The sequence below is a fragment of the Marmota marmota genome, unplaced genomic scaffold (genome assembly GCF_001458135.2).
Source record: "Marmota marmota marmota unplaced genomic scaffold, marMar, whole genome shotgun sequence".
Classification (NCBI taxonomy): Eukaryota; Metazoa; Chordata; class Mammalia; order Rodentia; family Sciuridae; genus Marmota; species Marmota marmota.
Window position 1 is genome coordinate 8,432,712 of NW_026000223.1, and position 25,931 is coordinate 8,458,642.

The 25,931-nt window shown below is 35.2% G+C and overlaps 1 protein-coding gene across 1 annotated transcript in view; it reads left to right on the forward strand.

Annotated features, from left to right (window-relative positions):
- The window catches only part of Adam9 (ADAM metallopeptidase domain 9), an 85,776-nt gene that overhangs the window by 30,063 nt on the left and 29,782 nt on the right, over positions 1-25,931 (forward strand). The window contains exons 12-14 of the mRNA XM_015501286.2: positions 8,272-8,443; positions 15,342-15,434; positions 16,671-16,866. Of these exons, the coding sequence (XP_015356772.1) occupies positions 8,272-8,443; positions 15,342-15,434; positions 16,671-16,866 (461 nt within the window). The remainder of the gene's footprint in view (positions 1-8,271; positions 8,444-15,341; positions 15,435-16,670; positions 16,867-25,931) is intronic.

Here is a 25,931-nt window from a genome sequence, read left to right on the forward strand (position 1 = left end):
AAATTAGTTGGTAAACATTCTTCTAAGTAAATCTTGTGTTTACAAAAATGTTTTTAAAATGTTCAGAAGAGAATGATGTTATGAATATTATATGTAAAACTTAAACACAAATATATATAATGATCTCAAATACAAGATGATCCATCATTTTCTACGTGAGAAGAGCCAAAAAGTTTGTTTTTTTTTTTTTTTTAAAGAGAGAGGGGGGCGGGAGAGAGAGAGAGAGAGAGAGAGAGAGAGAGAGAGATATTTTTAAAAATATTTATTTTTCAGTTTTCGGTGGACACAACATCTTTATTTTATTTTTATGTGGTGCTGAGGATCGAACCCAGCGCCCTGCGCATGCCAGGCAAGCGCGTTACCCCTTGAGCCACATCCCCAGCCCGCCAAAAAGTTTTGGTAACAGGAATAGAAATGTGCTAGGCATTCCTGGATCTTGGAGAGGATAACCAATATCTATAGGAGAGACTGACCTTATAGGAGTTGGGGTAGAAGGACACTGCCAGCATGAGGTGACCTGATATAGAGGTACTGAAGGAAATTAATCAACTTTATTCTTCTAATAGTGTGTCTTTGCCAGTGCCTCTTTTTGGCCACATTTATTTGGATGTAGGCCTAAGCAAGGGACCTAGTGGCAAAGGATGGGTTAGGATTTGGAGGGGAAAGCAAAATCTGTAGCGCACACAAACCCATTTTCATTACTATTCCAAATAGAGCACCCCTAATCCAAAAATCTGTCCAAAATGCTCTGAAATCCAAGACCTTTTGAGCACCAACATGACATTCAAAAAGTTTCAGATTTTGGATTTTCCAGACTAGGGATATTCCACTGGTAAGGTATAAATATTTCCAAATCCAGAAAGCTCTGTAATATGAAACACTTCTAGTCCCAAGCATTTCAGGTAAGTGATACTCAAGCTGTACTTTAATTTGTTTTGGAAGTTCTAGCTAATGTGATGAATAAATAAAAGATTTAGGACCAAATATTTGAAAAGAGGGAAACAGTTATTTACAGAAGATATGACTCTCTACTTTTGAAAAGCAAGGTGGTTAATTAAATAATATCAAAATGTGGTTATAAATCAAATGTTTTAAATAAATAGATTCCTAACAAATCAGTTATAATCATTTTGAAAAATGAGGGGAGAAACATGATTATGTTTGCCCTAAATTCTAAATGTCTTGGAATCAGCTTAATAGGAAGCATGTAGGACTTATTAAGAGATGATGCAAAAATTTATTGAAGGTCATGACAGATAATTTGAGTAAAGGTGGTGTTTTATTAGAAGATTAAATATTGGAAATATGTCTGTTTTCATCAGATTAAGCCATATATTTACTGCAACTCCAATCAAATTCCAAACATTTGTGTATTACTCTCATTTTGGAGCAGGATAAGCTGAATTTAAAGTCAATTTGAAAGAATACCTTTCTGATCATAGTGAAGAAGACATTCAAAAGAAGATTCCTGGGGAAGGCTGTCAGTACTAGATGTCACTGTGATTTGGAAAAATACACTATTAACTCAAATGCATATACCTGCTGATTAGCAGCTCCCTGTTTTCTCTCCCCCAGTCCCTGGATACCACAATTTTATAAATTTTTTCCATGAATTTGATTACTTTAGAAACTTTGTTCAAGTATTATCATACAGTGTTTGTCCTTCTGTGACTAGCTTGTATTTCACTTAGCATGATGTCCTCCACGTTCTTCTTGTTGTAAGTGGTAAGACCTCTTTTTTGAGGCAGAATAATATTTCATTGTATATGTATGTATGGAGTGTGTGTATCTGTCTATATAATTTTCTTCATCCTCACCAATACTCATTACTTTTTGATTTTTTGATAGTAGTTTTCTAATATGTGAGGTGTATATCATTGTGGGTTTTTTAAAAAATATTTTTTAGTTGTAGATGGACATCATGCCTTTATTTTATTATTTTTATGTGGTGCTGAGGATTGAACCCAGTTCCTCACATATGCTAGATAAGCGTCCTTCCACTGAGCTACAGCCTCAACCCTCATTGTGGTTTTGATCTGTATCTCCCTAATGTTAAGCAGCCTTTATTAGGGGGTGGTGGCACGTCCTATGCTCTTTGGAGAAATGTCTGTTCAAGTCCATTTTTAATTGAGTGTAGTGCTTCTGCACATTTGCACCTGTGTCTCTTCTATGATTCTTGTTTGTCTCTTATCCTTTTTAAATATATTTCCTATCAGATATTTTTTTCTGACATCGTTCAGTTCCTATATTTGTATGAATTTACTGTTTTATACTACTCATTGAATTCTTAATTTCATTTACTGCATTTCATTGTTCAATTTCCGATTTATTTTTTTAAATCTGAAGTACTTGTTTTTCCTGCCAGAATTTTCAAGTCTGTCTTTTTTCTCTTACTATAGCAAGCATAGGTGTTTTTTGGTTATTGTTTAATAATACTAGTATCAGATTTTATTAAAATAAACCAGCTTTTTTGCCATTTTTTTTCTCATAGAATCTTTAATTTTTTTTTTTAATTGTAGATGGACAGAATGCCTTTATTTGTTTATATTTGTGTGGTGCTGAAGATCCAACACAGTGCCTCACGTATGCTAGGCAAACATTCTACCACTGAGCTACACAGCCCCAGCCCTCTCCTAGTATCTTGTGTCTTCATATTATGTTTTTTCTTTTTTTTTTTTTGGTGGTGGTGGAGTACCGGGTATTGAACTCAGGGGCACTTGACCACTGTGCCACATCCCCAGCCCTATTTTGTATTTTATTTAGAGACGGGGTCTCAGTGAGTTGCTTAGTGCCTCGAAGTTGCTGAAGTTGCTGAGGCTGGCTTTGAACTTGCGATTCTCCTGCCTCAGCCTCCTGAGCTGCTGGTATTATAGGTGTGAGCTACCATGCCCGGCCATATTGTTTTGATAGTGCAGTAAGCTATTGTATTTCAAATTTTTTTTCTGTATGAATAATTTATAAACTAGAATATTGTCCTTAGCTTGGGTAGCAGTTAGTCTTCAGTTTTTGATTACAGATTTCTTATTTATACTCTATAATAACCCTAATTTCATGTTCATCTTACTAGGGCTTTTTAAATAGAGGTGAAATAGATTTTGCCCTTTTTTCAGATAATTCAGTCGGAGTCAGTTCTATTTAATAAAATGGGTAATCTAACTTTGTAATATGTTTTTTAAGTATTTATATTTTTGGGTCCTACTGGTACTCTTCTCATGGTTTGTTCTTGGATTGCTGAAAAGTGTGAGGTGCCTATGAGAAAAATGACTTTCTTAACTCTGCCCCTCAATGTCACCTGCATCAGAAAGACTTCATAATCAGATGCTCTCATTTAATCTAATTAGGTGCCATTATTTAGAGTCTACTCTTTGGACTTCCTAATTCCATGCTATTGGAATCAGGATGTAATGGTGAAAATACATTTTGGTATTTCCACATTACTCATAGAAATAATGACTAATAATATAAACAATGAGTTCTGAGTGGATATTGATTTTTTTTTTTGGTCATTTCCTGGTAGATTATTTAATCATTGTCAAGCTCCTTTTGAAGTGGCCTTGGAAAACTCACCTCGGTGTGAGAGAAGAGAAGATGTTTAAAATCATAAATACAGAATCTAGAGGTGATAGGAAGAGAGTAGGAACACTTTCGTTGCTATTCAACGAAACGTTGTATTAGGAAAAAGATCATTCTTTTTATTGCTATAGGTGTCAGTCAGGGATGGCTAGTGAAGGAATACCTTTGTTATTATCTCCAGAGCTTTTTAAGGCATTGCTGAAGGCCAGTGTTGGAGAATGTTTGTTAATATTTTCATCTGCTAAAAAAAATCAGAAGAGTTTGTGATTTTTGTTATGATATTCAGTCCATAGCTTCATTATGGGTGAAACAGATGTTTTTGTAGATTGCTCTAGGGTCAAACATAGAACATACAGAAGAGAAAATGTGTTACAACTGCTAAATACCAAGCTTATTTAAAAGTAACCTATTGAAAGTAATAGACTTTGTGTAGGTTGTAATTAGGGACTCAAATGTAGGGATATGCATATGCCTGCATAACTCCTATGACTATTTCCTAATTAATATATCCTTACAGAAAACATTATTGCAGGTTTACTATGTGGCAGATAATATACTAACAACAATCACCAACAGGAAATAAACAATTACAAACCTGTTTAAATTGATGTATCTTTTGCTTATCAAATAATGATTATATATTGTGAGTTCAACATCACTTGATATCTACTAACCTTATGCTCTGGTTGCTCCTCCTAAACTCATATCTGCCCACAGTCTTTCTCTTCCGCATGTAAATTAATGGTAACACCTTCCTTCTACTACCTCAGTGCTATTCTTTCTCACACTATTTGTCATAGTGGCTATTTCTTTAAGACAAATAATCCATCCACTTCTTTCTGCTTTCACATTATTCTGATTAATCATCTGTTCAGTGGATTCTCGTAAGAGACCTCTTGTAGTCTTCCTGCTTAACATAGCAACCATGGTGAACCTACTGAAGCACATGTCAAATCGTTGTCCTTGCTAACTCCACCTCAGAATCCTCATTTCACTTATAATAAAAAGCCACATTTAAAAAAACAAATGACCTGTTTCCATCTTTCCTGACTGTATCTCTCATTACTCATTTCCTCATTGACTCACTTCACTGAAAATTTGCTTGCTTCCTATTGTTCCTTGAATATGCCACTTTGGCTTCTACCGTAGGGTTTTTGCACTTTTTGTTCCTTCTTTCTGTAATGTTTTTTACCTACATGTCCAATTTTGATCAAAGTGCTGAAGTGTTTGAAGTGCCTGCCTGGACTGCCCCTTTAAAATTGTAATCCCCTACCCTCCATAGCTCATCACCCTCATCCTCCCATCCTTTTTCTCCCTAGTACTTATTGCCTTTTAATATTCTATTGAATTTACTTACTTTTGTTTATAGTCTGCTTTACTCACTAGAATGTAGCCTTCACAGGGGCTGAGATTTGTTAGTCTTCTATATTCAGTTTCATCCGTTGCACCAAGAATAGTGTCTGCACAAACAAATGTTCAACAAATATTTGTTGAATGAGTGGATGATTGATATTGCACAAAAGGACTCCACCCCACAACATTCTTAAGAGTAGCAAGAAAATAAATATGGAAAAAGTCTTTCTGTTATTGTCACAAGCCTTGTGCTAGATCTCAACGTTCTGTGAGTCAAAATATTGTCTATGTGTATGTTGTTATAAACAGTTGATTGATATATTTTTCTTCGTTTTTTTCTCTGCCAGTCATTCTGTTAAAAATCTTTTAACATCTCACATCAAAAAACTTTTTTGTCAGGTAGCAGTTAACAGTATCAAAAAGTTCTAGGCAAATTGCATTCTAATTCTGAAAGCCAAGAGCAGGACTCTCTGCTTCCCTGGAAACTTCTTAACAAAGAAGAGTATAACAGGTCTACTAAGGCACAAACTTTTTTTGCAAAAACGTTTGCAAAAAGTATTTGTTTCTTAAGAGTTCTTTAGATGTACATAAGACCTAACCATAGACAGGGATGCTTCCTCAGTAACTATAATGCAACACAGCTTTCACTCCTATTGGCACCATTGCCCAAACTGATGGAAAAGATTCTTTCAGGGCACCAAATTATCTTTAAAAATAAATAAATAAATATACACACACACACACACACACAAACATATATGATATACATATGTATACATATACATATATGAGATACACACATGGATATGTGTGTGTATATATATATATATATGTATGAAACATACATATATAGTTATTGTGTATATTTGAAATAACATACTTTGATATACATAGAGATGGCAAAATGATTACTGTAGTAGATTAACATATCCATCATCCCACAGAATTACCCATTTTTTTCCCTCTGTGGCAAGAGCACCTAAAATCTACTCCTTTAGCAAAAATCCCAGATAGAGTACAATACTATTAACTATAGTCCTATGCTAGATCTCTGGATTTGTTCATTCTACATATCAGTACTTTGTATCTTTTGACTACATCTCTCCCTCTCCTCCTCCATAGCTACTGTTTTTTATTTTCTTGTATTTGACCTTTTTTTTTTTTTTTTTTTTTTTTTAAGATTTCACATGAACATGAAAGTGAGATTTTGCAATGTTTTTTTCTTTTCTTTTGGTGGCAAATCCATCCATGTTGTGGCCAATGATAGTATCTTCTTTTTTTTTTTTTTTTTTCGTACTGGGAGTCAAACCTAGGGATACTTTATCCCTAGTCCTTTTTATTTTTTATTTTGAGGCAGGGTCTTGCTAAATTGCCTAGGCTGACCTTGGAACTTGTGATAATCCTGCCTCCACCTCCCAAGTTGCTGGGATTGGAGTGCATTTGTCTCACCTGGCAAGACCCTTACAAGGCTGAATAGTATTCCATTTCTCTCTCTCTCTCTCTCTCTCTCTCTCTCTCTCTCTCATACATACACACACTGCAGCTTCTTTATCCAATTGTCCATTGATGGATGCTTAGATTGTTTCTGTATGCCATTGTGAATAATTGTGAACTTGGGAATGCAGATATCTTTACAAGGTGCTGATTTCATTTGTTTTTGGAATATAACCAAAAGAGGGATCACTGGGTCTTATGTAGTTCTGTTTCTAATTTCTTTAGGACTCTCATACTGTTTTCCATGTGCCTGCAGCAACAGTGCATACATAGGGTTTCCTTTTCTTCACACCTTTGCCTGCACTTGTCTCTTAGGCTTTTGACCAGAGGCATCCTAACAGGTGTCAGGTGATATCTCATTGTGGTTTGGATTTGCATTTCCACAATGACTAATGATATTTAGCCTACCTGGTGAGCATCTGTATGTCTTTGTTTGAGAAGTGTCTGTTCGATTCCTTTTGACTATTTTTAATTTGATTATTTGTTTTTCTGTTATTGAGTATCGTGAGTTCTTTATAAATTTTGGAGTTTTACTTTTTTTCAGATATTGTTTTCCAAATATTTTCCCCCAGTCTGTAGCCTGCCTTTTCATTTTGTTGATTGATTATTTAATGTAAAGAAGCTTTTAAGTTTGACATCTATGGCAGTCAAAACAGTATGACACTGGCATAAAAACAGACATGTAGACCAAAAAAACAGAATAGGAAGCCCAGAAATAAATCCAAACATACGATCAACAAATTTTCAGTGAGGGTACCATTGGAAAAGTATAGTCTCCTTCAATAAAAGGTGCTAAAAAACTGGATTTCCCAGTCAAAGGAATGAAGTTGGACTCTTTATTTTTTTACTACCCACAAGTGTGTGCACACACACAGACAAATCAACTTGAAATGGATAAAAGACCTAGGTGGGACACTTGAAACCATAAGATTCCTAGAAAAACATTGGGGAAAAGTTCTTTGATTTTGGCCTTAGCAATGATTTTTTTAAAAAAATATACCCCAAATTTCAGGCTACAAAGAAAAAAGAATAACTAAATGGGACTATCCCCAATGAAATTTTTGAGTTTCCTAAAGACTGGCTATAGGTCTATTTCCTAGCAGTTTTCCAAGGTAAAAATAGTCAATGAAGTACCTGTAAACATTTTATAGTTATTGAGTAAAACAATGAGTAACTAAGAAAAAAAATATCTGAACATTTCAAAATTGCATTTGTGTAAACTCTTACATGGTTAGCTCAAGTTGGGTAGTTTCTTAAAGCATGTCTAACCTTTGAAGTATTAACCTTGGTTCTCAGGAATTATCATAAAAGGCGTTTAAAGTTCAAACTGAAAACCTGTCATATAGGAGTAGCTGGAATTCTGCACTACACAAGCTGCCTCTTGAGGACTCTGCGTGTGTTTGTACTGGAACTGCGCATTCACATTATGTTTACATAGCTCCTAGTGAATAACTTATGTTGGGGATGTAAAAATATAATCTGCAAGGTGACAAAAGATTGGGAACAGCATAAAGTTAGCTTCCAATATTTGAACTTTTACTCTGTTAAAGTTAATTCTTTATAGTACTAGATAATTTTAAGGTCTTTTCCGATTCTGAGAATTATGATTTTTTTGTTTCAATGTAAATGATCTATATGGAAGATGTTTTCATGGAGGTACAGTATATTGTAAGCAAAATTGAGAGCTATTTCTGTTGTAGCTTAGGTAATGTTCTATATTGATTAGGAACAGATATTAATTCTATCTACTCTTGTTAGCTTTTTTTTTTTGCCACTTATATACTTCCTGTTGGTTAAAATATTCAAAGTATGTGATCACTTTGACATAAGATCTTTTTCTCAATATTGTAGAGGTTCAAGAAACTTTAGCAGTTGCAGTGCAGAAGACTTTGAAAAGTTAACTCTAAATAAAGGAGGAAACTGCCTTCTTAATATTCCAAAGCCTGATGAAGCCTATAGCGCACCCTTCTGTGGTAATAAATTGGTGGACCCTGGGGAAGAATGTGACTGTGGTACTCCAAAGGTCAGTTGAATTTTTAATTTTTGCTTTGTAAAACTATCACAAGATTTGCAAAATCTTGTGGTTTGGGGCAACTATGACAGAGGAGCTAAAGTAAGCTTTAGTAGCAAAATGAGGATTGTTATTTCGTCTGTGTGGATACGTTCTGGGACTAGTCACCTCCTTTTCAGGATGTAAATAATGATGCCATCTGTTAAAGTCAAGGAAAACATCATGGATAGTCTTCTATTTATTTTTTCTATCTCCTATTATTTATTTTATGGTCATTGTCTTATTTATTTAAAGAAGTGGTCTGTTTTTCACTTGGCTGTTATAGTAAATTTCCACCATTCCGGTGTTGTCATTGCAGAAATATTTATCCAGTTGGACTCATTTAAAAAAAATAAATAAATTGAACCTGGCTACCCTCGAGTCCTTCAAAATCAAAATTCTTACTACTCAAAGTAGGATTCTTCTTTTTATTCAACTTTGGTTTACCTTTTAGTCACTGATTTTATCAGACCGTTAAAAGTTACTGCCTTAAGTGCATGCCCATTTTTCTTCTTCTGTAGCTATACTTCTCTACTCAGCCATACTCCTCTCTTGGAGTATAAATGTCTACTTAAATCCTTTCTTCCCAGGCCTGACATTGTGTTTTGAAGACACTTGTTCTGTTGTTTGTAAGTCCTACCATATTTTCAGTCTTTTCCAGAAGCGCATCTTCCTCTTTACCTGTCCACACCTGGTCCTTTTTTTTTTTTCAGTTCTAATCAGGTATACATGACAATAGAAAGCTCTTCAATTCATTGTACAAAAATGGAGCAGAATTTTTCGCTTGTCTGGCGGTACATGAAGTAGAGTCACACCATTTGTGCAATCATACATGTACCTAGGGTAATGATGTCCATCTTATTCTATATATATATTTTTAGAGGCAGGGTCTTGCTTAGTTGCTGTGTAAGATTAAGATTACAGGCATAAACTTTATTATTATTACTTTTTTTGTGGTGCTGGAAATTGAACCCATGGCCTTGTGTACACTCTACCAACTGAGCTATATCCCCAGCCTACCATACCTGGCCTTTACCAGATGACTTGATTTTACTTTCTTGAAAGGTGCATGTGTTTTATGATGAAGGTGTGTTGATTAATCAGTACATTATTGATGTGTATCAGGGTTTTGTGCTAAGTATTTTAGAGTATAGGAGTATAGTTCCCATAATAACCCAAAGAAACTGGTACTTTTAATATTTTTATTTTCATATGAGGAGGATGAGACCTGGTTATGTTTAATATATAATTAATTAATTATTATTTTTTTTTAAGGGGAGAGAGAGAGAGAATTTTTTTAATATTTATTTTTTAGTTTTTGGTGGACACAACATCTTTAATTTTTTTTAAATTTTTATGTGGTGCTGAGGATCGAACCCAGTGCCCTGCGCATGCCAGGCGAGTGCGTTACCGCTTGAGCCACAGCCCCTATTATTCTTTTTTTTCAGCAGTGCTGTGGATGGAATCCAGAGTCTTGGGCATGCAAAGCTTGTACTTACCACTGAACTGTACCCTCCCCCTCTTAGTTTTTAAATTAAGATACTGTTAGGATATCTAAGACCTTGCTTGTTGGAAGGATTCTCAGGTCTTATTTTTTTTAAGTACTGGGATTGAACCCAGGGGCACTTTGACACAGAGTTACTCCCCAGCCCTTTTTTAACTTTTTATTTTGAGGCAGGATTTGGCTAAGCTGCTTATGGCCTTGCTAACTTGCTGAGATTGGTCTTGAAGTTGGTGATTCTCTTGCCTCAGCCTCCCAAGTTGCTAGGATTACAGGCATGAGTCAAGGTGCCTGGCTCAGACCTTTCTTCTTAAATATTTTGTTAGTCTTGTTTTTTTTCCCCCACTTGTTTATTTCACCATCAAACTTATTTAAATAGTAATTAATATCTGCTACTTGAGTTTTCTCACTATAATTATAATTATTTTAATTACTCTTAAAAAATACTCCTCCCCCCTCTTATATCACAGGTTATTTTCTTGGTGTAAAATTTTTGAATAGTTAATAAAAGCAACCATACATGCCTTGATTTCCCTCATGAATCATTTACTTCGTAGAGACTGTCACTCTAAGAAGTTTGGTGCATTTCTTTTTAGACCCTTTATGTTTATATACAATATATAGTATGTACATTTATAAATATTTGTTTTCAGATTAACTTTTACTTTTTTTGTGTGGTGAGAACACTTAGCATGAAATTAACCTTTTAGACACATTTTAAAGTCTATATTGAAGTGTTGTTAACTATAGGTACTGTGTTATACAGCAGATCTCTAGAATTCTTTTGTAAATGGAACCCGACACTTGATCAGCATGCATCTCCCATTTCACCTTCTCTCAGTTCCTGGAAAACACCATTCTGTTCATTGCTTTTATGAGTTTGGGTAATTTAGATACCTAATATAAGTGGAATAATCTAGTTTATGTCTTCTGTGACTAGTTTATTTCAGTTAGCATAGTGTCCTCAAGGTTCATCCACATTATTGAAATGATAAAATTTCTTTCTTTTTAAAGGCTGAATAGTATTCCTTTGTGTGTGTGTGTGTGTGTGTGTGTGGTGTATATGCACATTACATTTTCTTTATTTATCTGTCATTGAAGATTTAAATAGTTTCCACATTTTGGGTACTGTGGATAATAGTAGTTCAGTGCACAAAGTAGTGCAGATATCTCTTTAAGATTCTGATTTCATTTTAAATAAATAGAAGTGAGATTGCTGGAATCATATGAATTACATTTTTAATTTTGCGGGGGGGTCCTCCCTGCAGCTTTACTATTTTGTATTCCCAGCAGTGGTGTACAAGAGTTCCAATTTGTCTACATCTTCACAAGCACCTCTTCTTCTTTTTTTTTAATAATAATAATCTCAACAAGTATGAAATTACATCTCATTTGTGATTTTGTTCGATTTTCCTTTATGATTAGTGACATTGAACATTTTTTCATATACCTCTTCACATTTTTATGTCTTCTGTGGAGAGATGTCTATTAAGTATATAGCCCATTTTAAATATCAGGTCATTAGTTTTTTTTTTTTACTATTAAGTTGTAGGAGTTTCTTTTATACTTTGGAAATTAATCCTTTATTAGATGTATGATCTGAAAATATTTTCTCACATTCCATATTTTGGCTCTTTACTCTGTTGATTGCTTCCTTTGCTGTGCAGAACCTTTTAGTTTAATATAGTCCCACTTGTCTATTTTTACTTCTCTTTGTGATTTTGGTGTCAACCCATGAAATCTTTGCCAAGATCAATGTTATGAAAGTTTTCTTTGTATTTTTTTTCTGTAAGTTTTACCATTTGAGGCCTCATTTAAGTCTTCAATCCATTTTGAGATAATTTTTGTATATGGAGTTAATTTTTGTTTATATTATAAAATAAGGTTGCACTTCCATTCTTTTGCTTATAGATATCCAGTTTTTTGATTTAGTGAAGGGACTACTGTTTCCAGATTCTTTATTCTTGACATCCTTATAGAAGATCATTTGACTTATTTGCATGGATACTTCATTATGTTCTGTTGGTCTACATGTCTATTTTAAAGTCAGTACTATACTGTTTAACTATAGTAGTGTGTTGAAATCAGGAAGCCTTCAGCTTTGTCCTTTTTTATCAAGATGGTTTGGCTAGTTGGAGTCTTTGGGGTTCTACATGACTTTTAGAATTTTTTTTTTTGTAACTTCTTTTAAAAATGGGATTTTGATAGGAATTACATTGACTCTGTAGATTACTTTGGGCAGTGTGGACATTTTGCCAATAGTAATTCTTCCAACCCATGAATGTAGGATCCCATTTATTTGTATCATCTTTGATTTCTTTTAGTAATGTCTTGTATTTTTTAGTATACAAGTCTTTTAACTCATTCATTTCTAAGTACTCTATTATTTTTTTATGCTGTTGTAATTTAATTGTTTTCACGTAGTTCATTTTTTTGTATAAATGAACTGATTCTTTTGTGTGTTCATTTTGTATTCTACCACTTTACTGAATTTGACTTTTTATGCACTAATAGTCGTTGTGAAAGCATTTAAAATGTTACTTTTATCCTAAACTATAAATTTCTGTTATTCTTTTATGAAACCATCAGTCTGTGCTGCAGAGTGTCTTTGAAAAAACATTACCAGCTTCACTGAAGTAGAATTGAATACAATGTCAAATCAAAACTTCAGATTTAAATAGAGAAAACCTTTATTCAGAAGAAAGACTTGAAATAGAGTGCTTTGATCTCAGAATTCTTCAAGGATCTTAAAATCAAACCTTTTTTTTTTTTTTTTTAAGGGCAAGCAAAGATTAAACAGAATCTTTTAAGGGCAAACTTGAGAAGTGATTGGGAAATGACCAGTGAGGGTCTGATAGGAAGTGTCTGCTACAGTCAGCTCATTTCCAGGAAAATACGACAAGGGTGTATGTTATACTTCCTTCCCTCCTTCTTTCCCTCCCTCCCTTCCTTTCGAGGGGAAGCAGAGTTTTGAGTTTTAGAAGAGAGAGAACTGACTAAGTTTTGTCAAGGCAAAACAAAGGGGGAAGAAATGGGCTGTTTTGTGGACTTAGTCAACAATACTGTGCACATTTTAGAAGTATACAAGTTGATAAGTCTTGACACATTCATACATATTTGAAAGTATCGCCACAATTATGAGCATGAACTTAACATCATCCTCAAAAGTTTATCTCTTGGTAATCACTTCTATGCACACCCATTTTTCTTAGGCAACCACTGTTCTTTCTGTCACTATGTATAAATATGTGTTTGCTAGAATTTTATATAAATGGAATGGCTTTTTTTTCTTTGTTTTGCTGCTTTTACTCAGCATAGTCTTTCTTGAGGTTTGTTCATAGTATAGCTGTGCCAGTTCATTAATTTTTTTTGGTGTTTATTGCGGATATATTGCAGTTTGCTTATGTATTCATCTGTTATTGGATATTTGAGCTGTTTCTAGTTTGAGGCTATTATGAAAAAAGCTCATGTGTACAGTCACATAAAAGTCTTTATGTGAACTTAGGTTTTTATTTCTCTTATGTAGATAGCTAGAATGGAATGACTTGATCCTATGGTAGTTCTGTATTTCTCAAGAAACTTCAAAACTGCTATTCAAAATGGTAGTGCCACTTTTCACTCCCATCAATGTGTGAGACAATGTGTTAAGAGTTTTTATTCTTTCATATCTTCAATAGTACTTCATATGGGGTCTTTTTAAATTTTTAGTCATTCAGCTTGGTGGGAGGTGATGCCTTGTTAAAGTTTTAATTTGCATTTCCCTACTTTGCCCTTCCCTAATATGTTTTCAAGTTTTTTTTTGTTTTTTTTTTTTTTTTCCATTTGTGTTTCTTGGGGTGGCATGGTCTGTTTAGCTTTTTCTTCCATTTTAAAAATTGGTTTGCTAATTATTGTTGAATTTTGAGAATACTTTATATATTTTGGCTATAAGTCCATTGTCATATATTTGATTTACAAATATATTCTCTAGATTGTAGCTTGCCTTTGAGTAACTTAACAGTATCTTTTGAAGAACAGAACTTCTACATTGTGATGAAATCCATTTTATCATTTATGAATTTTATGCTTTTATGGATTGTACTTTTTTTGCCTACTCCAAAGTTGCAGATATTTCCTCAAAGTAGTTTCATAGCTTTAGTTGTTACATCTTGGTCCATGACTTATTTATTTTGGCATGTTACAAGGCATAGATTATAGTTCATCTATTTTATAATTTTTATTGTGAGTTGGAAATGCTGATTATCCTGACTGGATCAGTATACATTGTATATATGTATGGAAATATCACATCGTATTTTATAAATATGTTCATTTATTATGTGTTAATTAAAAAGAAAAAATAAAAAACATTTTAATTATGAAATGATTGTAATCTTACAGGAAATTGCAAAAATGGTACAGAGAGTCCCAGGTACTCCTCTGCCAGTCTCTCCCAATGGTGATACATTATAAGTCTTCAGCAGAGTATAAAACCCAGGACACTGATCTTGCTACATTAACACAGAAGAGAAGGCAGACATATGGGTGGAAGGATGGGGTTAAGGGGAAAGAACTGTGGTAGCCCAAAGTGTGGTGAGAGAAGCCAAGTAAGATGTAGTTCAGTGGTAGAATATGTGTAAGCCCTGGGCTAAATCTCCAGCATTAAAAAAAAGAAAAAAAAAAAGAGTGCCCACTTAGGACAAAGAGCCACCTAAAAGAGAAGTCAGACCTTGAACATGAAGAGAATTACATTCATGGATTTCTTCTTCTTTGTGATCATTAAACCTATTCTTATAGAATGGATATTTGTGTATTCCCAAAATTCATGTGGCAAAGCCATAACCACCAGTGTGGCTATATGTGGTAAGGGGGTCTCTGAGGATATAATTAAGTTTAAATAAGGACTGAAGGATGGGTCCCTGATTTCATTAGAATTAGTGTCTTTAGAAGACATACTGGACATCTCACCTGCCTTCTCTGTGAAGGCAGCAAGCACTGAGGAAAGTCCATGTGAGAACGCAGCAAGAAGGGAGTTGTCTGCAAGCCAGGGAGAGAGGTCCCACCAGAATCTGAATTTGTGAGAACCTTGATGTTCGTCTTCCACCCTCCAGAACTGTGAGAAAGCCAGTTTCTATCATTGAAGCCACTTTGTCTATGGTATTTTATTATGGTTGTCTGAGTAGACATAAGGCACGTACTCTAATATTTCAGTCTTTTCAAATCTATCGAGACCAAATTATTTGTACCTGAAGAGATACTGATAAATCTAGTAGTTAGTGACTGTTTGTGGAGAGTAATTGCTATAGGCAGGATATAAGAAAAGAATTTTAGTAATGAATATTAATGTCAATAATTCATTTTTTTAAATTGACAGTCATTTTCTATTTGTAGGAATGTGAGTTGGACCCTTGTTGTGAAGGAAGTACATGTAAACTTAAATCATTTGCTGATTGTGCTTATGGTGACTGTTGTAAAGACTGCCGGGTAAGGAATTCCTCCCTGTTTGGAACAACAAAAATAAAAATAGAAAAAGAAAAATATGTATATATCAAAGTTTGTTTTCATGCTAGGTGTGGTGGTGTATACCCATACTACTGGCTACTCAGGAGGCTCAGATAGGAGGATTGCAAGTTAAGGCTAGCCTGGGCAACTTAGACCCTGTCTCAAAATAAAAAAAATGAAAAGGAGTGTGGATGTAGCTCAGTGGTGTAATGCCCCTGGGTTCAATCCCAAGTACCCTTCCTTACCCAGCCCAATCCCCCACAAAAATTCTGAGACCCCTAGGAGAGGACTATTATTATATATATTATTATATTATTATGTATTATTATTATATGACTAGGAAATTCTATTTTGCCACTTATTTGCAATTTTAAGCATATTCCTTTCTGATAAGTGTTCTATAGGGATTTTTTTCTAAGTAGAAACATTTTTTCCATGATTTTAAAGTAATTTAGGCTTATTAGAAATAATTCAACAATACCAAAGTATATATAGGTAGTAGAAAATGAAAGACCATCATTTTATGTTCCTTTGGTTGCCATTTGTTGATAATTTAATGTTAACTTAGTCACTTTTTTTCTGTACAAATGTGAGAGACAGGTATGTATGTGTTTGTATATAGTGGGTAAACACAGATACACATATTTTATTATCCATTCTTTCCAATAAGATTATCATGGACTTTTACCCTTATATAGTTCTACATGGTTATATAATTAGAATTCCTTTAGTATGGCAACCATAATTTATCTAGTTAACTAATGGTGGACATTTAGTTTGCTTTTAGTTATTTCATATAAGAGAAATTATTGGACCAGAATATGCATATTAAAACTTTTGATAAATATTTTATATGTCTTCCACAAATATGCCATTCTACAGTTCTGTCAACAATGTTATCAAATACTTTTTTCTTTATGCTAATGTTGGTTTCTAGCAAGCACCATTTCCTAGTTAGTGCAGTAGGTGTAAAGTGTTCATATATTTTTATTTATTTGCATTTCTTTTCGTTATCATTAAAGTTATGTTTTTTATTTTCAATATTTATAACATGAATTATCTGTTTAGTCTTTATTTTTCTATTGGGTTATTTAATCTTTTGTTGTTAAAACCGTTCATAGATTGTTTTAAATATGTTAACATACTGTGGTTTCAAATTTGACTTATTTGTGGACATTGTCCTGATAGTACTATTTAATGTAAACCTTATTACTCTAGTTCCTTCCAGGAGGTTCTTTATGCCGAGGAAAAACCAATGAATGTGATGTTCCAGAGTATTGCAATGGTTCTTCTCAGTTCTGTCAGCCCGATGTTTTTATTCAGAATGGATTTCCTTGCCAGAATAACAAAGCCTATTGTTACAATGGCATGTGCCAATATTATGATGCGCAGTGTCAAGTCATCTTTGGTTCAAGTAAGATATTCATAATTGATTGATTTGATTTTTATTTATTTTTTGTTTTAGATTTCTTAAAAACAGAAATCAAACATTAATGATAAAGTTCTCATTTTCCCCTCTCCTATCATATCTCCCTTCTTACTTCTCCAGTGGCAGTCATAATCATGAATTTTAATATGCTCAGATTCAATCGAAGCTTTTTGCTTTTGCTCTCATCTCTTCTCTTTATCTTTGTATATAAAATATATAAACATGAGCATATATTATATTATTTTGTAGATTAAAATTTTTTTTTGCAGTGTTGGGCATTAACCCCAGGACCTCATATATGCCAGGCAAATGCTGTACCATTGAGCTATATTCCCAGAGTCTTGTTTTCTTTTTTAAGTTAGAGTGTTATAATTATACATAGTAGTTGAGCTCATTTTGACAAAGTCATACATACTTGAAATTTGTTTTACTCTATTTCAGTTCTTGTCCCCCCCATCACTTTCCTTCCCTTTTGTTCTCCTCCTATTCTCCTTCCTTTACTGACCTTCCTTTGTTCATTTATTTAGTTATTTTCAATTGGTGCTTTTTACATATTTATTTACATATATATATATATAAAGGTAGAAAATATATGTGTGTGTGTGTGTGTGTGTGTGTGTATGTATAAAGGTAGAATTTCCTGTAGTATATTTATATATGCATATAGCATGATTTTGTTAAATTTATTCCAGATTTCTTCCCCTTTTCCATCTCCCTTCTTAATCTTCTTCTACTCCACTGATCTTTCCTATATCTTTAGGACCTCCTATACCCCTCTTTTTCCCTTATTTTTTTTCTAGCTTCTGCCTATGAGAGAGAACATTCGATGTGATTTTCTGTAGACTCTCATTTTCTAGTTTTAATAAAAGCTTATGTACCTTGGCCTGATATTTGCATCACTCCCCAGAATTTTCTTGAGATTTATCTATACTGATACATTTATATTGTAGTACATTAGAATATTTCATTAGGCTAAATGGTCCATGATTTAGTTATCCATGGACCATGATTTAGTTATCCATTTTCTTAGTGATGTATATTTACCATGTGTTTTTATTTTCCATGTTTTTTTCTTTTTAAAGTTTTCATTTTTATCAGAGGTATACCACAGATCAGAGCTAAACGACTCTATAATGTTTGCTATGAAAATTAAAGTCTATTTCTACTCAGCATCCCCATCCTTTGAGATAACAGCTTTTATTTGTTTTAATTGATTTTTTTGGTGGTGGTTGTTACTTGCCCCAGTCTTTGCATAATCTCTTTGTAGTACTGCTTTTTTGATGTTTATGAAAGATAAGAATTAGTTTTCTTTCTTTTTCTTCTTTCATCCTTTGACAACTTTCATTATATCAGTGTTCATTTTCCATTCTCCATCCTTCCAATATAAATTAATTATTGTTTTAGATAAAGCAGTGTTGTCTGTGTTTTATACAGTAGCCATGTTGATGCCATTCACAAATGAATGTAGTAAGTTACAATTGCTTTTCCACTTTTATATTCCCTAGATTGAGTGATTCTTTGTGGTTTCTGTTTCTGTCTCTTTCTGATTTGGCTAGCTTTCTATATACTTACCACTAATTTAACTGTAAATGATTAACCACTTGCCCGTGGTGATGTATGGAATACCACAATGGTGGATAAGGAATTCTGTAGCTCCACAGAAGGTAATTCTGGCAAAAACATTGTATGTAGGGATAAAAAATCCACATCCAAGCCAGGTGCAGTAGTGTACTCCTGTTATCCCATTACTTGGAAACCTGAGACAGGAAGATCACAAGTTCAAGACTACCCTAGTCAACCTAGTGAGACCCTGTCTCAATGTAAAAAATAAAAAGGGCTAAGAATGTAGCTAAGTGGTGGAATACCTCCATATTTAATCCCCAGTACAGGGGAAAAAATATCTACTTGAAGAGTCTCTATTCTAGTAAGAACAAAACACTGCCCCTTCCATTATAAAAACGGAACAGTGTAGTGTAATCACCCTGCCACCAGGTAGCTGGATGATTACCCCTAGAAATGGTGCCACTTTGTGGACTCAGTGGTCTTAGCTGCCAGCAGATTGGGCACTTAGCACTGGCTGCAGTCATATCAATCGTTGAGTGGAGTTCATGTTTCTGATCCCATGAATGACCTCCAACCCTGCAACCTTGGTTATTTTATGAGATATTTGGATGATGAGAAGGAATGCTAGGGAAAGAGGCTGTCTGCAATCCACAGAGTGATCCATCCTATCTATTTGATTATTAAAACCATTGGCCACAGCCCATCACTTGGTTTGTAATCATGTTTCTGGCCATTTCTCCTTGCAAACAAAGTAAAAAACCAGGTGAATTACAGGGATGTCCTAGAAAAGGACTGTAGTGCCATACCTGTCCACTTTTGGGTTCTGCCTATTGTGCAGAACCATCTGCAAAAGAGGCCTTATTCTTCTCTTCCTGCCTCTGTCAACTCAGTGTAAAGAATTCCTCATGAGGGCATAGGTTCTGGCTAGGAGAGAGAATGCTGTGTAGCAGGAGTAGGGACTATGGGCATTTGGGTCACTTGGGTCACTTCATGAGCCTTTGGTGCCTGCTTGGGTTCAGTCTTATATATACCACTTCCATTTCAGGGTGGAGTGTTGCCCAACTTTATAAGTTGGTTTGTCAGTTCTCACCCACTTCACAGTCACCAAGTTACCATTCAACTCAGTGACTACTTAAGGTTCAGTAGTAGAACAAGGACCATTTCTCAAAAGGAGAGTAGTTAACCACAAAGGATAGCCGAACTTCACTCCAAAATCCTAAAGACTTGTGCTGCCATTCTCCTATAGGGAATTGGCAAAGGCTCCAAGTAGCATTTTTATCTGCCACTGAAACTCCAAGCACTGTTTTATCTGCCCAGTTGGCAGAGAATCTTGCAAGGCATCCTGAGCCTGTTGCAGAATATTCTGTTTGTGTCCCCAAGTTAGCAGGTTTTTAGGTCACTGGATAAATGGTGCAGAGTAATATCACCAAATGGGGAATACAGTCGTGTGTCACTTAATGAAAGGGATATATTCTGAGAAATGCATCGTTAGGTGGTTTCATCATTGTGTGGATATTATAGAAGTGTATTTATATAACCTAAGATGACTGTGAAATCACTAGGTGATAAATGGAACCATCATTGTATATGTCGTCTGTTGTGGACTGAAGCATCATTATGTGGTGCATGACTGCATATTACCTTCAAATCCTACTGAGGATCGATAAGTGTTGTACCCCTCTTTGGATTATGGGAGTGATAAAAAACAACAATTTCTCTTTTAGAAAGAATATCTATTCCCCCCCTCCTTTTTTTTTTTTTTTTTTTACTGGTGCATTATCATTATATATAGTAGTGGGATTTGTTGTTGCATATTTGTACATGAACATGACATAACAATAAAATGTGCTCAATATTGTTCCCCAGTATTTCCTCTTTCTCTACCTTCTTCCTCATGATCCTTTTCCTCTAATATACTGGTCTACCTTCAATTTTCCTGAGATCTCTCTCCTTCCTTTTTCCTCTCTAGCTTTTACATATGAGAGAAAACATAATGATCCTTGACTTTCTGAGTTTGACCTATTTCCCTTAACATAATACTCTCATTATTCCATCCATTTTCCTACAGATGTCATAATTTCAGTGTTCTTTATGGCTGAATAGAACTCTATTATGTGCCACATTTTCTTTATCCTTTCATCCGTTGAGGTCACCTAGCCTTGTTCCATATTTTGTTTTGAATTGTTCTGCTGTATATATAGGGATGCAAGTGTTGCTATAGTATGCTGACTTTAATTCCTTTGGATAAATACTGAGGATGGTATAATTGGGTCACATGGTGGTTTCATGTCTAATCTTTTGAGGAACCTCGGTACTGATTTCCATATCTTTCCAACACTGTAAAAGTGTTCATTTCCCCCACATCCTCTCTAGCATTTATTATTGTTTGTATTTTCCATGGCTGCTATTTTAACTGGAATGAGATGAAATCTCAGTGTAGTTTTTATTTTCATTTCTCTAATTGCTAAAAATGTTGAACATTTTTGATATATTTGTTGGCCATTTGTTTTGTATTTCTTCTTTTGAGAAGTATCTGTTTCATTTATTTTCTAACTTATTAATTGGTTCCTTGTTTTTTTGGCAGTAAGTTTTGACTTCTTTATATTTTATCTATATTAATATTTTATATTAATCCTGTCATAAGAGTAGCTAGCAAAAATTTTCTTCCATTCTGTAGGCTCTCTCTTCACATTCTTGTTTCCTTTTCTGTGCAGAAGCTTTCTAATTTGATGCTATGCCATTTATTAATCCTTGATATTATTTCCTGAGCTTTAGGAGTCATTGAGGATGTTGTTGCTTAAGCCTGTATGTTGGAATGCTGACCCTTGTTTCTTTTTTTAAAATATTTTTATTAGTTGTTGATGAATTTTTTTAAACTTATTTATATGTGGTGCTGAGAATCGAACCTAGGGCGTCACACATACTAGGCAAGCGCTCTACCGCTGAGCCACAACCCCAGCACTCCCACCCTTGTTTCTTTTAGGAGTTGCATAGTCTCTGGTCTAATTCCTAGTTGGTGCATTTTGAGTTGACTTTTGTGCATGTTGAGAAATAGGGATCTACTCTTATTTTAGAAGAGATATTTTAACATTTCTCATACCCTAGTAATGTCATTGAGGTAGAAGATTCCTGGATTTTCATCAGGTTTATTTCTTATCCTCCATCATGTAGATCTTACCAATGTCTATAGTGTTTGCTACTTTTTTTCTGACTAGTTTCAGTGAACATATATTTTCATTGTAAGAGAGTGGAGTGATATTATTTTGGAAGTGAAAGGCAATCATGGCCCTCAAAGTACATAATGACATAGGTAAGGCTGAAGAGTTGATATACTCCTGAAGTAAGATAGTGAAGGTTGTATTTCTGCCTTGACATCTGACAGCATCCTGCTTCTGGTAGGCCATGTAGATGGGCCTGAGAATTAAAGCATTTGTCAGTTCACAGCTGCAAGCCAGGTATCAGGGAATGTGTTAATTTGCTCAAAGAATGAATCGCATGTGGTACAACAGCTACAGTTGGAGTCATCACTGGATTAAGCTTAGGTGATCTTCTGTCATTGTCCAAGAACTATTTGCCTTTATTTATAGGCCAAATAGGTGAGTTGAATGTAAGTGTGGTGAGTCAGTACCCCTATCTTTTAGGTTCTTAAGGTGACACTGATCTCCACAATCCCTCCAGGAATGTGGTATAGCTTTTAGTTTACTATTTTCCAAGGTAGAAGTGTTCTAGTAAATTCCACCTGGCCTTTTCCACCATAATAACTGTCAGGAAACCAATATAGGGATTCTGCCATTTGCTGAGTGCATGTATTACAATTATGTATTCTGGAGCTATAAGAAAAAATGCAAAATGGATTTGGGGACTCACTGACCCTACTATGAGATGGACCTTAGCTAAAATTCCATTTATCACTTGACCTCCACAAGCCCCTACTGTAGTGGACCACAGTGATATTTTGTGTTAGTGTCACTGTAGATACAGTGGCTATGTTGCCAAAGAGTCTGTTTGTTTCCTTTTCCCTAGTGCATCAAATCTTAGTCTGATTGATTTTGTGTAAGGGTCAGTCTGTTTTGTGTTTCTGTAATAATATACCACAGTCTTGGAAATTTAAAATGAACACAAATATATTGGCTTACACTTCTGAAGGCTGGACAGTCCAATATCAAGTTACCAGCATCAGGTGAGGGCTATGTTGCCATTTCACCATATGGTGGAAGGCAGAAGGGCAGGAAACAAAACAGGGACCTAATACACCCATTTATACTGGCATTCATCCCATCATGTGGGTAGAGTCCTCATGGCCTAATCACAAAAGGTACCACCTCTTAATACTGCTGCAGTTATAATTCCATTTCAGTATGAGTTTTGAAGGAGACAAATATTGAAAGTATAGCAGACTGCTATAACAATATATCATGGACAGGGTGGCTTAAACAATAGACATTTGTTTTTCACAGTTCTGGAGACTTGGAAGTCCAAGGTACCAGCTGATTTGGCTCCCAGTGAAGGCTTTCTTTCTGGCTTGCAGATGGCCACCTTCATATGGTGGTGGGAAAAAGAGATGTCTCTCCTCCTCCTTATAAGGTCACTGGTACTATAATGAGAGACCCACCTGTGACCTTATCTAACGTCTCCTAAAAGACTCATCTCCAAATCTCATTTCACTGGGACTTAAGACTTCAACATATGAAATCTGGAGTACACAGACATTCAATACATAATACAGTTACCTTGGTGAAAGTCATTCCTTTGGAAATGGCTAAGATAATGATTAATAGTATAAATTTTTGCCTGTGTACTAGAATTTTTCCCAAAGGGACTGGCCTTTTTTTCACTCAGACATTTCTTTTCTGCATACATGTTTAAATCAGGTCATGGTCCTCTGCTTCTTTGTTCAGTGTTTAACCAACCACCATGTTCAGTGTTTAGCCAACCCTCCAGGTAAACTGTTAAGAGCCCTTTCTAACTCGGAGTAGAAACACTAAGTATAGAATCTCTGCTGTATGAGTTCTTGCTAATAAATTCAGCCTAATCCACTTTTATGTTTCTTCCACCATTATCCTATGCCCTTGATATCCCATCCCACACATGCTCTTGGGGTCCATTTGGAGTATTGTGAACCTCCCCATGGGTCATATTTTATAGTTTACCTGTCGGGGTTTGTTTTGATTGGAGTGTAGTTACAGGTCTATAAGCAGAGAGGGAAGTTGGTGATGGGTCCAGAGGAAAATTGGAATAGCATTGCATGGCAGTTTCTTCAGGGGAGTTTCCGCAGGCAATCACCTCTCCCATGGTGTGGAGAGGCTGTTTCCACAGAGAGTATAGTGGTCTCTTCCACTGGGGGTGAAGAGCTTGCTTCCACTAGCAAAGAGTCATGAGGTTCATAATGAGGTTATTATGCCCCAGATGATGGGAGAATAATGAAATTTAAGTGGGGAAATGCCATGATATGATTTGCTTTTGAGATTTCTGTAGCAACACTATGGAAAATCATTTAGAGGAGCAGAGAAAGGATATTGGGTAGTTCAGGTGAGAAACCATGGAGACTTTACATTGAGACATTCAGCACATTTAGTGAGCTTTATTTTTTATTCCACATTAGTGTTATCAGTGTTCTCAGAGCGATAATCTGCATTGTGCAGAATCCTTGTTTCCTGTATTGGCTTCAGATGGTTGAGGCTGCTCAGGGAGAAGTTGCTTTTCAGCAGATATCTGTGGTTTATAAATTGGCAGTGATGATTGATACCGAAACTATTCTAGAATTCTGTTTTCTCATCTTCTTCCTTTTTTTGTTTTGAGTCAATAAGAACAGCAACCATAAAGGGAATATGATATTCGTCATATATTTGGAGAGGCTTCCCTTTAATTAAGAAAGAGAACAGACAACTACTAACAGAGGGATTTTTCTGTTTTCTTCCTGGTAAACTATATTCATTACCCATCAAGGTGTGAGATACTTAATAGGTGTTTAATATATATTTAATGTATGAAGGAAGAGGGGAAAGAATGGATGGAGGAAGAAAGGAAGGAAAGCAAACAGGCAGGGAGGGAAAAAGGTAGAGAGAAGGGAAGACAGAGGAAGTAAAGAAAGAAAGAAGAAAGGAAGGGAGGCAGGAAACAAGGAGGGGAAGAGGAAAGGAGGAAGAAAGGAGGGACCAGTCTTTACTTTGATATTTCTGTATCTGGGTTTTTTTTGTTTGTTTGTTTGTTTGTTTGTTTTGTTTTGTTTTGGGTATGGTGGATTGAACCCAGGGGCACTTAACCACTGAACCACTCCCCCAGTCCTTTTTGTATTTTATTTAGAGACAGGGTCTCCCTGAGTTGCTTAGGGCCTCACTAAATTGCTGAGGCTAGCTTTGAACTAGTGATCCTCCTGCCTCAGTCTCCTGAATGCTGGGATTCAGGTGTGTGCCACTGTGCCTGGATATATTTCTATTTTTATTTCAGTTTTTGTTTCTGTTATTTAGTTAAGATTTCTCTGAATTTAGAGTTGTTGATTTTGTCTAGATTTTGATACCGGTCTTGGAGATCAGGAACAGGTCCTTGTTCTCCCAGTGTTGAAGATTAAAAGATTAAGAAAAGAGATAATAACAGTCTTCTCTGAAGAGAAGGGGGCCCAGAGCTGGGTATGGTGGAGGGGGTGTGTCTTGCACTTTTGTAGACTTCAGAATCCCCCTTTTAATCCTTGCCTTCTCTTTCTTCTCCATGTACAAGCCTAAGGGCAGGAGGGAGCAGGTGCACAGGGGTTAATCCTTAGCAACCCACTGTGCTGGGCAGTGTGACCCCTGAGGTTAACTTTTAGCAACCCATTGTCTTTTCTTTGATAACCAGTCCTCATCATCTCAAACCCCATCATTCATTACCTACACTGACTGCCAGGACCCCACCCCCATTTTTGGGAGGAATGTGACATATCCTGTCTGCTCAGGCCAGGCAGGACTGCAGGAAGATCAGCACAGTGAGCTCATTTTATAGACATTATTCTCTTATCCTCGTGTTCCCCATTCTCATCTATCTGTTCCCTTGCAATTCCTTCTCTCTCTGGTTTCTCCTATATCCCTTGTCTTACAGTGGGTCAGATAGAGACTGAGGAAGACTAATAAATAAATGGGACTTATCTATGCCAGGTCATGGTATAGGGTGAAGAAATCTGTCAGCTTCTGATGTATTTTGTAGGAATGGGCAGGTTATTACAAAAGTAATTACAGATAGTCATTTTGATGAGGTAAGTACTATTATTTAGCAAATATATTGCTTTCATAGAGGTTTGCAAAAAATGTCTAGGGCTTAGGGAACTATAGTTATTTTTTTCCTTTACATATCATCTGGAATTTTTATAGTTATTTCTGTTTTTATAAGAGCTTGATTGGGGATGTTAACATGTTTCATCTCATTTTTCCAGTAAAGGTTTCTGTATTTGTTTTTCATTTTATTTGATCCCCTGCTTCTTTTTTGCTTTATCTCTTTCTTCTCCATATTCATTTTCT